Source organism: Ruditapes philippinarum, unplaced genomic scaffold (assembly GCF_026571515.1).
Source record: "Ruditapes philippinarum isolate M1 unplaced genomic scaffold, ASM2657151v2 ctg250_1_1_1_1, whole genome shotgun sequence".
Lineage (NCBI taxonomy): Eukaryota > Metazoa > Mollusca > Bivalvia > Venerida > Veneridae > Ruditapes > Ruditapes philippinarum.
Genome location: NW_026860535.1, coordinates 136,578 through 150,026, shown reverse-complemented (window position 1 = coordinate 150,026; position 13,449 = coordinate 136,578). Strand labels below are relative to the sequence as shown.

Genomic DNA, 13,449 nt, shown 5'->3' with positions numbered 1-13,449 from the left:
AAAACTTCACATATGCATTAAGGGTCATAATTGTAGTTCACTGACCAAGATCCATAATTCTATCTTGCATTTAGGCTGTTTTTTCTCCCCTTTTTCAACTTAGAAATTCATGGTAAAGTTTTGCTTGTAAGCTGTTATCTCCATAACTACTGAAGGGTTTGTGCCTTTTTGGGACAATTTTATGCATTCATAATAGTATTTAAGCAGTGATTTACTTTATAAAACATCTTAATAACAAGCCTTTGTACCTTTTTGGTCAATTTTATGTATTCATAGGTAAGCATTATTTTACTCAATAAAACACCCTTGTGACAACTTTTTCGAATAGTCGAGCCTAACTGTCCTCCGACAGTTCTTGTTTTGTTTAAAAACACTTACATTGCTTTGATATCTAAACTTTCTAGTAATAAGGGTCTAACTTTTGTTGTTATACATGGAAACATGGCTGAATCTCAGACTGATACAGATAAATAAATATCTGTCAGAATGGTACATCCATCTACTTTATAGTTGTTACTTTAAAATGTGGGAGGATATTTGAATTAATGTATGCAAAAATGCATGTATATAACACTGTTATGAAATGCAGGAAAGCAATTCTGAAGCAAATATTTATAGAGAATCAGATTTTCCTCTCTTCTGGGAGCCAAATATACCTTGTTATTAATTATGCCAATCATTTTCTTTTTGTTATTCTAAGCCAAAAATTCTTATTTATATTTGGTGTTGAAAGTGTAATTGTATATACTTATCAGGGCAGGAACATCTTAGTTGAATTTAGAAGCAAATTTTATGTATGAACATTACTAAACATGTACATTTGACCTAATTAGGAAGTATTACACTTAGTTTATGACTTATATTTTTACAGCCAATATTCTTGAATGAAGTAATGATCAAGAAACCCAATACGGATGATGTTGAATCATTCACGATATCACACATTGACCGTGTTTACAACCTCAAATCCCATAACCAGTCAGAACGGGACACGTGGGTTCGTCATTTAGAAACGGCGTCACGACATTACCTTGACACAGAGAGGAAAAAGCGGGAAAAGGCAATAAGCTGTAAGTATATGAATCATTACACTAGAATGTTTATCTGAAAGCCAATTCAGATGGGGCAAATGATTCGGTGTTTGCGCTGTTCATATCCACATGGGCAACTAAATTTGCAAAAAAACTTTCATTTTTTTACCCATTTGAACAATTTTTGTGTTATCGTAAAAGAATTATGAATCAGGAGGCAGGCTGCTTAAAAAAATGAGGGGCAAAAACATCTTAAGTTTTCACCATATATACAAATGTACCACAGATTTACTGTGTGGAGGAAAAACAGGTTAAATCTAGTATACTCCTAAGGTAATTTGCCAGCGTTAGCTACAGTGTGTTGTCAAGATTTTTTTACAATAAAATATAATGTTTGAGAAGTTTTATATATATGATTTTATTAATTCTATATATTTAATTATCATGATCCTCAATTTTATGGTTATTAGGTAGGTTATTTTGAAGACATTGTTGATGCATCAAAAATTAACTACATACATGGCTGCTGTAAATTTATGAAATTCAATTACATTTTGTATTTTTCTTCTTCTTTTTTTTTAAATATAAGAATTTTGTGAAAACAGTGATGTAACAAATTCCTTATAATGTTCTTTCACAAGTTATATGGACATATATATGCATGTATATATGGTTGTATGCCTTGTAGCTCAGGTTATATAAGCTTACAGCCATTTATACTGGGTCATATAACCTGTCAATACTTATAATAATGATATAAAAACATCTTGTGATTGTAGCCCTTACCCTGTTTGAACATTAAGTGATTAGCCTTAGCCACCAGTATAGAGCCAGGCCAGAAATGCCATCCTTGTAGTTTGGCCAGGCTCTATACTGCTGGTAGCTCAATTTTTGTGTTTTGATGTTGCTTCTTTGAACTGACTGTTTTAAATTTAAAGCAGAGCGAATTCTTTACATAGATCTAGCAGGTTAGGGTTATAATAACTTTATAATGAGTGTAAGGTCTGTAAATTCATGATGTGATGTATTGTTATTGGAGATTTGACCAGTGATTTTTTTTACCTTTTTCTTGCATCAATCTATGTATTTAAATATGGGATATTTTAGTGGTTTAACCATAAATTAATTGGGAAAGTTTGACAAATATATTAAACCATTTAATTTTCTGATAATTAAAACATACATTGTATTAATAAATTGTATTTTCATAAAAAGCCTCACATGTCTAAATGTTGAGCTGGTTTGGGGAATTATCTGCTCAATTTTTGGGAATTTTGAAGATCAAATTGTTAATTTCAATAGTCTTGTCAATTGAGAAAAATATCTATATTTTGCCTCTTTTTATGCAAAAAAAAATCACTGAATGAACAATTGTTAAATGTTGATGGACTGTTTTGTGTGTAATTTTATTGTATATTTCTACCTGTAGCCCCTAAACACACCCGTGGTGTTGGACGTCTGTTAGTTATTATCATAGAGGGATCAAACCTTATGTGTAGTAAAGATGGTAAGGGTCAAAGAATGTTACCTGACACCTAGGTCAAGGTCGTTTCCTTGGTTACATGTTGTATCACGGCACTGTTTGTTTCCCTCCTTGGTTACTTCCTAAGATGCATGAATATTACCGTAAATACAACACGAAATCTGCCAAATCCATAGAAAAATTTGAATTAAAAAAAAAAAATGTTTTGAACACACTTAATTTAGATCTTGAGATAGAATGTTGATTCAGGAATAGAATTGTAAATGGCAGATTTCGGTTTGGTTATTTTATCACAATTCACTATTCCCTCATTTGTTACCTGTTCTTTCCTAATTTTGTAGCATTTTATAATTTTGTTCCAATCAGTTTGATTTCAGATGCAAATTAGTGCTCTACTTAACTGTGTCTATATATTTTTTCCCCGTATTCTGATATCCAAACTGAAAAACTTTGATATGTAGGCCCTACTTCAAAGTTTGAAATTTGCTGCACTGTTTTTAGAAAACTCTTGAGTTCAATTGAGAAATGGGTTGTATCTAAGATGAAAGAAAATGTGGGTGAAAATGATTTTAATTCATGAATATTCATGTATTGATAAGTTCATGAATATTCATGAAGACTTTAATAAACAGATTGTTATGTGTTAGCGGGAAGAAACCAGATATGCTTTTTAACTATTAAACAGAAATTATAATAGTTTTTATGTTGTTTCTTTTCATATGAGTTTCACTCTCCCCAAAAATTATATGCAGTTGTTTTATTTCTCATTTTATGTTTCTTTCTAGGAGTAGTTTTCTTTACTGTAATAAGTTTATTTATTTCCATTTCTGGGTAATGCATGTAATGTTGGCATGTGTTTTTATGACATTTTAGTGCGACACAGTCCGGGAATGGGCCGACTTCTTGTTGTTATTGTTGAAGGCAAAGATCTAAAGGCATCAGATGATTATGGTAGGATATTGTATATACACAATGGTGATCAGGGATATTTCTTTATGTAGATAGATTTTACTGACTTCTTATTATTCACTGCTTAAAGTCAGAAATTTAGGCTTAGGCTAATTTTTCATGATGCTAAATATTAGGCTTTAAAGGGCCATATATTAGGCTTTAAGGTTTAGGATCCTAAATTTAGGCTTAAAGATGCTAAATATTAGGCTTAAAAATGCTAAATATTAGGCTGTAAGATTTAAGATGCTAAATATTAGGCTTTAGTATGCTATATATTAGGCTTCAGTATGCTAAATATTAGGCTTCAGTATGCTAAATATTAGGCTTTAAGATGCTAGATAGTATGGCTTTAGGGTTCTAATTATTAGGCTTTAAGATGTTAGGTAGTATGGCTTTCAGATACTAAGTATTAGGCTTTAATATTGGTGTAAAAGTTTGCAGTTTAATTTTCAGACTCTGTATATCTAAAAGATATGTTATCAGATTTTCTAACACTAACATTGCAACACTATTTATGTTTCAAATTCTAGGCTGATTGTAAGTTTAACTGATGTAATTTAAAGAAATGTTTGATATTTATTCCAGAATAAGTAAAAGCAGGTTTCATTGTTTTCTTGTCAGAATGTTTTTTACTAATATTCAATGAAGGATAACATTATGTTTTCATAATTCTATAGATCACATAACATGTCTGATTAAAGCTTAATTAACCACTTAGCTTAACCACTAAAGTTTAGTCAGACACATTGTACTTACAATAATTACTAACTCAAGCTTAGTCAGAACTACCTAGCTTAACCGCTTAAGTTTAGTCACACACATTGTAATACACAATAGTTGCTGACTCAAGCTTAGTAAACCACATAGCTTAACTACTGTACTTAAGTTTAGTCAGATACATTGTAATTACAATAGTAACAGACTAAAGCTCAGTAAACTACTTAGCTTAACCACTCAAAATTAGTCAGGCACATTGTAAATGCAATAATTGCTGACTCAAGCTTAGTAAACCACTTTACTTAACCACTTAAGTTTAGTCAGACACATTGTAATACAATAATAACTGACTCAAGCTCAGTAAACCACTTTACTTAACCACTTAAGTTTAGTCAGACACATTGTAATTACAATAATAACTGACTCAAGCTCAGTAAACCACTTTACTTAACCACTTAAGTTTAGTCAGATACATTGTAATTACAATAAGAACTGACTCAAGCTCAGTAAACCACTTTACTTAACCACTTAAGTTTAGTCAGACACATTGTAATTACAATAATTACTGACTCAAGCTCAGTAAACTTCTTTACTTAACCACTTAAGTTTAGTCAGACACATTGTAATTACAATAATAACTGACTCAAGCTCAGTAAACCACTTAGCTTAACCACTTAAGTTTAGTCAGACACATTGTAATTACAATAATTACTGACTCAAGCTCAGTAAACTTCTTTACTTAACCACTTAAGTTTAGTCAGATACATTGTAATTACAATAGTAACAGACTAAAGCTCAGTAAACCACTTAGCTTAACCACTTAAGTTTAGTCAGACACATTGTATTTACAATAGTAACAGACTAAAGCTCAGTAAACCACTTAGCTTAACCACTTAAGTTTAGTCGACACATTGTATTTACAATAATTACTGACTCAAGCCTAGTAAAAGACTTAGTTTAACCACTTAAGTTTAGTCAGACACATTGTACATGTAATTGCAATAATTACTGATTCAAGCTCAGTAAACCACTTTACTTAACCGCTTAAGTTTAGTCAGACACATTGTATTTACAATAATTACTTGCTGAAGCTCTATGAACCACTTAGCTTGACCGCTTAAGTTAAGTCAGACATATTGTAATTTCAATAGTAACTGACTGTAACCCGGAAAAAAACAAACTTAGCGTCATTAACACAGTTAATGATTAACTGCGTCATATTTTAAGGAATGCAATGGTAAAATTATCTTGTCCATTAATTGAATAATCAAGTAAATATTGAAATCAAACTGATAATCTGATTCATGTTACATTGACATTTATTATGTTTTTTCCCCTTTAAATTTAAGTTGTTCTTATGTTAATGCAACACTTTCAGCCAAGTGTGGATGGATGTTTGTCCATCTATCTCACTCTTCCTTGTTTGCTGTTTATGTCTTCAATATATTCTTATCTAAAACTGGGGTAACTAGGACATTTCAGTCTAATAAAACACCTGCCAAGCTATTGGTTGTTGATATAAGGATTTTAATACAGAAACACTTAAGAGAGTGACACAAATGTCTTATCAGACTGTACAATAGGGCAGCTTGTCTAAAAATAGTCCAACTAATTAGACTTGACAAAGAGATATCAAGATATTTTTTATTTGCACAATGTCTTTTTCTAACGGTTTGACAGTGTGTAAAAAAGCAGTCTGTAAAATGGGTCAAACCATTCTTGCCAAATGAATTAGGTTAACCTGAAAGTGTAATTCTTTATCAAAGCTTATAATGGTTCAGAGTTAGTGACTTAGTCACGTGCATTGTTTACAATCTTTGCTAACAGTCTACATATATGTAGACCGGCTGCATTATTTTTCTGTTTGACGTTGAGAGATCTTACGTAACTATTCAAGGCGTCTTGGTTTCTGTTTTCCTTTTCAAAACACTGCCCCAATATGTTCAGTGCTGTTTCTCGATGACGAAGGTTGGTTTCAGTTTCTATGGTTACAATGAGGTCATTAAGAGCTCTTTGTTGATCAGAACGTCTCTGAAGTTGGCCATAGGTTTTGTATTGTAGGAAATGTAAAAAAGGGAGAGAATCCACTGTTGCCCAGTCCATCCAGTGGACTTCACTCGTGTCTCTATGTAACATATCCATTTTTGTTGACCTGAACATTTCATACTGAAGTTCATGAGGAGTACAGTTGATTTCAGCACGTGTAAACTTGACACAAAATGATACATTTTCTCTTACAACACATACTATATTCTTGAAATGTGCATCTTCAGCAAACTCTATTTTCCTTCCTATTCTAGGGAAATTGTGGCAGCCACAAGCTGGTTCAACAGCATTCCTGGTATACCTTCTTGTGATTTCTTGTAGAATGGCATCTGTTCTAACCATATCTCCTAGACAGTAAAATACAGATGCTTGTTTCAGTCTGCCAGACGAAACATCTGAATTTAAACCAGCATGTAACCAGTCAGCTGCTTCAGATGGTAAACCAATGTTGTTTTTCTGGAGATTTATAGATGCTATAACTGTTCCCAATGTAGAACAGATTGGCAATACCAAAAGGCTGCTTGCTGTTTGCTCTAATACACTGCCTTCTCTGTAGATTGTTGTATAATTACGAATGTATTGAAGTAAACTTTGTTGTAGTACTTTTGACATGGCGTTTGGTATTTGTTGTAAAAGGTATCTATGCAGTACACAGACTGTCCTTGTTGTGTCAAATACATTAGCTAATGATATAAGAGATAATGGTTCATGAGCATATAAACTCGGTACTGGATGACTTAACACATTCAACTTTATCTGAAGTCGTTGACCAAGATCATCTATCTTAATTCCAAACAATACAGAGCCGTTACTTTGCATGATGTGACATAGAGTGTCTTGTAATTTATGTTTGACTTGTAATGAAATATTTCCTGCCATCAGATTGTTTCCAGGGATGATAAAATGTGGACAGTTTCTTTCTGTTAAATTTCTGTGTAGTCTTTGTAAACAAAGTAGCAGACATTTCCATAAATTGTCTTCCTTCCATTCATTTGGGTGTGTGTTTTCTACACAATACATGAGTACTGTTTTGCACATGAAGCTTGAAAGATGACCTTCACCTTGAGAAGTTAGATAAGTTTTAAGGATCATCTTCATTAATATGTAGCATCTTATTTGTGTGATATTTAAACTAAACATCAAACTTCGTTCAGCTAAAGAAGTAGAAATTCTCCATTCCAGGGTCTCATTTTGGCTGAATTTACTTCCTACTGGAACAACAAAACATCCACTCCTCTCTGCAAATTTCTTAATTTCTGGTGTTGGCCAGTAATTTCCAGCTCCTCTCTGTAACCATGGCCTTGCTTCTCTCGGCCAAGATTTGCAATGAAAGGCTTGAACTATATCCATATCTCTTTCATCATCTCTGCCTCGCATAACCCAAGCTGGACCATGTCCTTCAGTGTAAGTAGATCTTATTATAGTGTTTTTCAGTATCACAGTATCTCTATTTACTTTAGCATGGTATTTGTTTAGAGCCTTTGTAACTGGTAGTGGTAAATCAGGCCTAGTCAGTTGTAGTTGACAGTACCCAGGTGATGTAGAATCATTTTGGATCATCAGTAGATTTGTTAAGCCAGGTTGCCACTCGGAATAGTCCTGTATAACATTAATGTCATGATTGCAAAGTAAAGAGTCTGTGTCAGAGTTAAGGTCCATAGTTGTTGTCCCTTCAGACTGGCTTCCAAAACAGAACATTGACTGCTTATCTACACTTTTATATGTAATTGATTTCATAGCTTCATTCAGAAGTATAGCCTGTCTGCTCTTCATTACCATTGTTTCATTCATCCCTATGTCATCAAATACCTCAGACAGTTTCAGTGATAAATCACTGTGGTAACCAGGACTGTGAAACATTCTGGAATTCAAGAAGTATGGAGGTGATAAGATATTTATCTTTTACAAGATCAAAGGTGCTTTTCATAGAAAATCCAAAGTGTATTTTAAGTCCTAGGACATAAAACCAACTTTAGAACTTAACTTAGGATCGTTTCGATAAAGATTTTTATCCTCAGTCAAATACTGTAGATTATAAATAAATTCATTTTCCTGAGAAAAGTTAAGAGAAAAATGACACACCCTTTTATTCGTTATCTGTAAATGCTATTTAGAAATTAAAAGTCATATTAAGATAGAAGTCATAAATTTGGATATATTTATTGAAATGCAAAATTGTCTAAGTTTTCGTCTTAAAACCCATTTCAGACTTAGGACTTTCTATGAAACAAGACCAATGTATTTATCTTTTACAACATAAGTACATCAGTTTTATGTAAATTAGTAATAATTGATCACCAAAATAAGTTGTATAATATCTATAGTGTTACAGGTGAAGGCTTCCTTTTAAATATCATATGTGTGTTTTAATAATCAACAATTTTACTCAAATTGTGGTCAAAACTTTGACAAGATTTAATGACTCTTTGTACACATATGCCGACAGTATAGGGTCAGGCCAGCTCTGTTAGATGCTAAATTTGAACAACATTCATGTTGAATTCCAGAACGAGGAGGTAGGGGTGGGGCTGTGAGAAAAGGATAAAGAAAGAAATACTACTTACTTTGTGAAAAAGGCAGTATGTTTAATTAAAATCCGATTTATGTTGTTATGTTTCTTAAAAACGAACAAATCTGTTTTCTCATTAAGGTAATTAATTGCATTGAGGTCCTAAGTATATACCAATTGTAATCTGAAAGTTAAATTTCCGTTGGAAGTTATTTACATCAATTACTACGAAACTAGATATAAGATATATATATGTTCAAGACCATTTCTTGCCTGGTGTAGTCTGAGCCGGTATGGTAGAGTCCTTCTTTCTGCTTGTTAGCTAACAAACCTAATCCCTAAAACAACATGGATGATGGCACAGCATTTGCATTGATCAAGTATCAGTATTTCTGCCCAAGAAATCTTCTGTTTACAAGTGTCATAAAAAGAAATACCACTTTGATATAAATTTTATGTGCTGTAAGTGTTTGTGGTCAATAGAGATGCAGTAAGTTGGGTTATTTTCTCTCTCTCTATAGGGAAATCATATCATAAAAAGGGAACATAATGAGTTTGGTCCTTATTAACTCAAAATTTTAAATAAGGAAGAGAAAATTGTTAGATGTGTTCTTATATTTGTCATAAGGTTTTTGTAACCTCGTTGTAAAAAAATAGTTTTTGAGTTTAACTTGAGGCATAGATTTTGATGGTATACAGATTGCCGGTAGTTCTTAGTTTTCCTTAGTTTCCCTGCTTTTTCCTAGTTTTTTATGCCCCCACAATGTGGGAGCATATAGCGTTGCACTTGTCCGTCTGTCCGTCAATACGTCAGTCCGTCCGTACGTACGTCCCGAAATCTTGTGAACGCAACTCCTCTTAAACCGGATGGCAGATTTTGCTTAAACTTACAGGGATGAACAACCTTAATGTGTAGATGGTAGTAAAGGAAGGAATTTTTGCTGCGACCAAATTTTACAGATTTATGGCCCTTTGTTGATTTTTTCACTATATACTATGTAGAAATTTTGTGAACGCAACTCCTCTTTAACCGGATGGCAGATTTTGCTTAAACTTACAGGGATGAACAACCTTCAGGTGTAGATGGTAGTAAAGGAAGGAATTTTTGCTGCGACCAAATTTTACAGATTTATGGCCCTTTGTTGATTTTTTCACTATATAGTATGTAGAAATTTTGTGAATGCAACTCCTCTTAAACCGAATAGCAGATTTTGCTTAAACTTCCAGGAATGAACAACCTTAATGTGTAGATGGTAATAAAGAAAGGAATTTTTGCTGCAACAAAATTTAACAGAATTATGGCTCTTTTTTGATTTTTTCATTATATACTATGTTGAAATTTTGTGAATGCAACTCCTCTTAAACCGGATGGCAGATTTTGCTTAAACTTCCAGGGATTAACAACCTTAATGTGTAGATGGTAGTAAAGGAAGGAATTTTTGCTGCGACCAAATTTAACAGAATTATGGCCCTTTGTTGATTTTTAGTTTTCAACTTGTGGCACATGTAGTCCAAAAAATATTTGACCTAGAGTCATAAGATTGACAGAACAGTGGCGTGTGGGGGCATCCGTGTCCTATGGACACATTTCTAGTTTTTTCTAAAATGCTCATAGTATTCTTAGCTTATCATCATTCTAAGCTATTATAGCATGACAACTGTAAAAAACCTTCATGACTTAGTTTGATCATATAGTAATTACCTTATCAAATGTTTAAACTTTCTCATTGATAGAGATCTAATTATAATATTCAAGTGAATTGTAAATTGTTCATACAAAGATTAAGAATAGTAATGAAATTTATTTCCCTAGATTAAAATCTTAAATCAGTTAGAACTTTTTAGTTATTAAATTACAATTACTTTTTAATTATTTAATTACATGTACAATTATTTTTCGATTATTTGATTAAAAACAATTACTTACTAATCATTTAATAACAATTACATAAGGCTATTTGAAAGCTTGACAAACATTTCTGTTCTGAACATTTAATTAACTATTAGCCTGTTGACAGCAAGTGATTTAACCAGTGCAACCAGCACAGACCAAGATTAGCCAACCTCTCTGTGCCATCTGATCTTGGTCAGCACTGTTTGCTATTTAGTCAGTACTTATTTTGAAATTTTCCTAAAAATTCATGAATGGCTTAGTCCAGATTAAAAGATGGACTAGATATTAAGAGTAGTAAAGATTAGTACCAAGAAACATGTAATTTCTTATTCTGTAATACATTATCCTGTTTTGTTTCTCTGTTGCCAGGAAAGAGTGATCCTTATTGTGAAGTGAGTATGGGAGCACAGGAACACAAGACCAAGGTGATCAACAATACACTAAGCCCCAAGTGGAATGCATCAATGCAGTTTACTATAAGAGATATTGACATGGATGCTTTGTGTATTACAGTATTTGACAGAGATCTGTTTTCTCCTAATGGTGATCCTTTTTACTAACTTCACTGTCCTCATATAGTTAAAACATAATGGTTACGTGGCTTTATATATCAGTATCATCATATGATAAATTTAGGATTTATGGTTAATAGCCTCTGTATATCAGTTGTACCATCATATGATAAATTTAGGATATATAGTTAATAGGCTGTGTATGTCAGTTGTTGTACCATCATATGATAAAATCAAGTTATATGGTTCAGACACTGTGTATGTCAACAGTAGCATGATAAAATATGATAAAATTAGAAAATATGGTTATAAGCCTGTGTATGTCAGTAGTTGTACCATCATATGATAAAATTAGGATATATGGTTAATAGGCTGTGTATGTCAGTAGTTGTACCATCATATGATAAAATTAGGATATATGGTTAATAGGCTGTGTATGTCAGTAGTTGTACCATCATATGATAAAATTAGGATATATGGTTAATAGGCTGTGTATGTCTGTAAATGTACCATCATATGATAAAATTAGGATATATGGTTAATAGGCTGTGTATGTCAGTAGTTGTACCATCATATGATAAAATTAGGATATATGGTTAATAGGCTGTGTATGTCAGTAGTTGTACCATCATATGATAAAATTAGGATATATGGTTAATAGGCTGTGTATGTCAGTAGTTGTACCATCATATGATAAAATTTGGATATATGGTTAATAGGCTGTGTATGTCAGTAGTTGTACCATCATAAGATAAAATTTGGATATATGGTTAATAGGCTGTGTATGTCAGTAGTTGTACCATCATAAGATAAAATTTGGATATGTGGTTAATAGGCTGTGTATGTCAGTAAGTGGATGTATTATTCAGTTTCCTCCTAAGATAAAGCTAGGACACACAGTAAAGTGGCTGTGTATTTCAGTATTCTCATATTTAGGACAAACAGTTAAGTGGCTGTGTATTTCAGTTACTAATATGTCACACACCATATGATGATTAAGTTAGGACAATTAGCAGGCATTATATTTCATTATTCTCATATGATAAAGTTAGGACAATAGGTTTCAATGGCTTTGTAATTAAGTGTCCCCAGATGCTATACATGTAGTTTAGACACATGGTCAAGTATCCAAACATGATGTTAAACAAACATGATTAAATAACTGGCAAAATTTCTCTGACAATTGATCCTTGACATTGAGTCTTGTGGTCATTTGACTCTCACCGCTGAGTCAGGAAATCATGTGGGATAAGTTGCAGGAAATATGCAGAGAAATTGGTGATTACTGATTACATGTTAAGATAGATTTACGGCAAGATCTGACCAAAATAAGGGTTTACATTGGCATAAAAAAAGAAACAAAATAAACCTTTTTGGTACAGTTGTTGTTTCTTTTACAAGAGTGAAGACAAAAAATCTAGTAAAATAATTATTTTGATTTTATTTCAGATTTCCTTGGACGCACAGAAATACGAGTGAAAGATATTTTAAAAGAGACAGCTGACCAGGGCAGAAGGCCTATCTTAAAACATTTAATACTCCATGAAGTGCAGACAGGAGAAGTTGTTGTTAAATTAGATCTGCATCTTTTTGACCAATGATGAAGAAGATAAAGTTTATGTGTCAACATCGTGCTGACCAATGATATACAAGATAGCATGTTTATGTCATAGTCAGACTTGATTGAAGTACATGATACAATGTATTGTAATGTATTGTCATCGATAGCTTTCAAGAAACAATGTTATTTCTCTGTAATTCATTTTACTGATAACATCCAAGATACAAAAATGTAATGTTACTAATATTATTTTTTACTGGTAACATTCAAGATACAATGTAAATGTCTGTATTATCCCTTTGGCCAATGACATTCAAGATACAATGTAATGTCTCTATTATTGTTTTGGCTGATGACATTTAAATTACAATGTTATGTCTCTATTATCCCTTTGGCCAATGACATTCAAGATACAATGTAATGTCTCTATTTTTCCTTTGGCCGATGACATTCAAGATACAATGTCATTTTTCTATTACCCCTTTAGCCGATGACATTCAAGATACAATATCTCTTTGGCTGATGACCTTTAATACAAATGTCATGTCTCTATTATTCCTTTGGCCGATGACATTTAATACACAATGTCATGTCTCTAGTATCTCTTTAGCCGATGACATCAAGATAAAATGTTAAGTCCCCATCTTTTAATAATGACATTCAAGATACAATGTTATGTTTTTATCTCTTTTTACATTGACATACAAGATACAATTTATTGTCTTTTTTTTCTGATACTCAAGAT

At 32.4% G+C, this 13,449-nt stretch overlaps 2 protein-coding genes across 6 annotated transcripts in view; one reads left to right on the top strand and one right to left on the bottom strand.

The window, feature by feature from the left end:
* LOC132760496 (intersectin-1-like) overlaps positions 1-12,834 on the top strand; it is a 58,741-nt gene extending 45,907 nt beyond the window's left edge. For 2 of the 5 annotated variants that reach the window (XM_060752484.1, XM_060752481.1), the window contains 5 exons: positions 872-1,070; positions 2,461-2,538; positions 3,388-3,465; positions 11,001-11,174; positions 12,593-12,834. In XM_060752484.1, coding sequence (XP_060608467.1) covers positions 872-1,070; positions 2,461-2,538; positions 3,388-3,465; positions 11,001-11,174; positions 12,593-12,744 — 681 coding nt within the window. In that variant the 3' untranslated portion in view covers positions 12,745-12,834. The remainder of the gene's footprint in view (positions 1-871; positions 1,071-2,460; positions 2,539-3,387; positions 3,466-11,000; positions 11,175-12,592) is intronic. The other 3 variants (XM_060752485.1, XM_060752482.1, XM_060752483.1) reach the window with 3 other exon arrangements.
* LOC132760499 (uncharacterized) lies at positions 5,224-9,483 on the bottom strand. Its single transcript, XM_060752487.1, has 2 exons — positions 8,793-9,483; positions 5,224-8,089 (listed from the first exon to the last, which is right to left on the bottom strand). The coding sequence occupies exon 2, from the start codon at positions 8,086-8,088 to the stop codon at positions 5,974-5,976; it is 2,115 nt and encodes a 704-aa protein (XP_060608470.1). The 5' UTR covers position 8,089; positions 8,793-9,483; the 3' UTR covers positions 5,224-5,973.
* Positions 12,835-13,449: the final 615 nt, after the last annotated feature.

Bases quoted from the DNA above. Each gene is read 5' to 3' on its own strand.
- LOC132760499 (XM_060752487.1), bottom strand. From the start codon at position 8,088: ATGTTTCACAGTCCTGGTTACCACAGTGATTTATCACTGAAACTGTCT.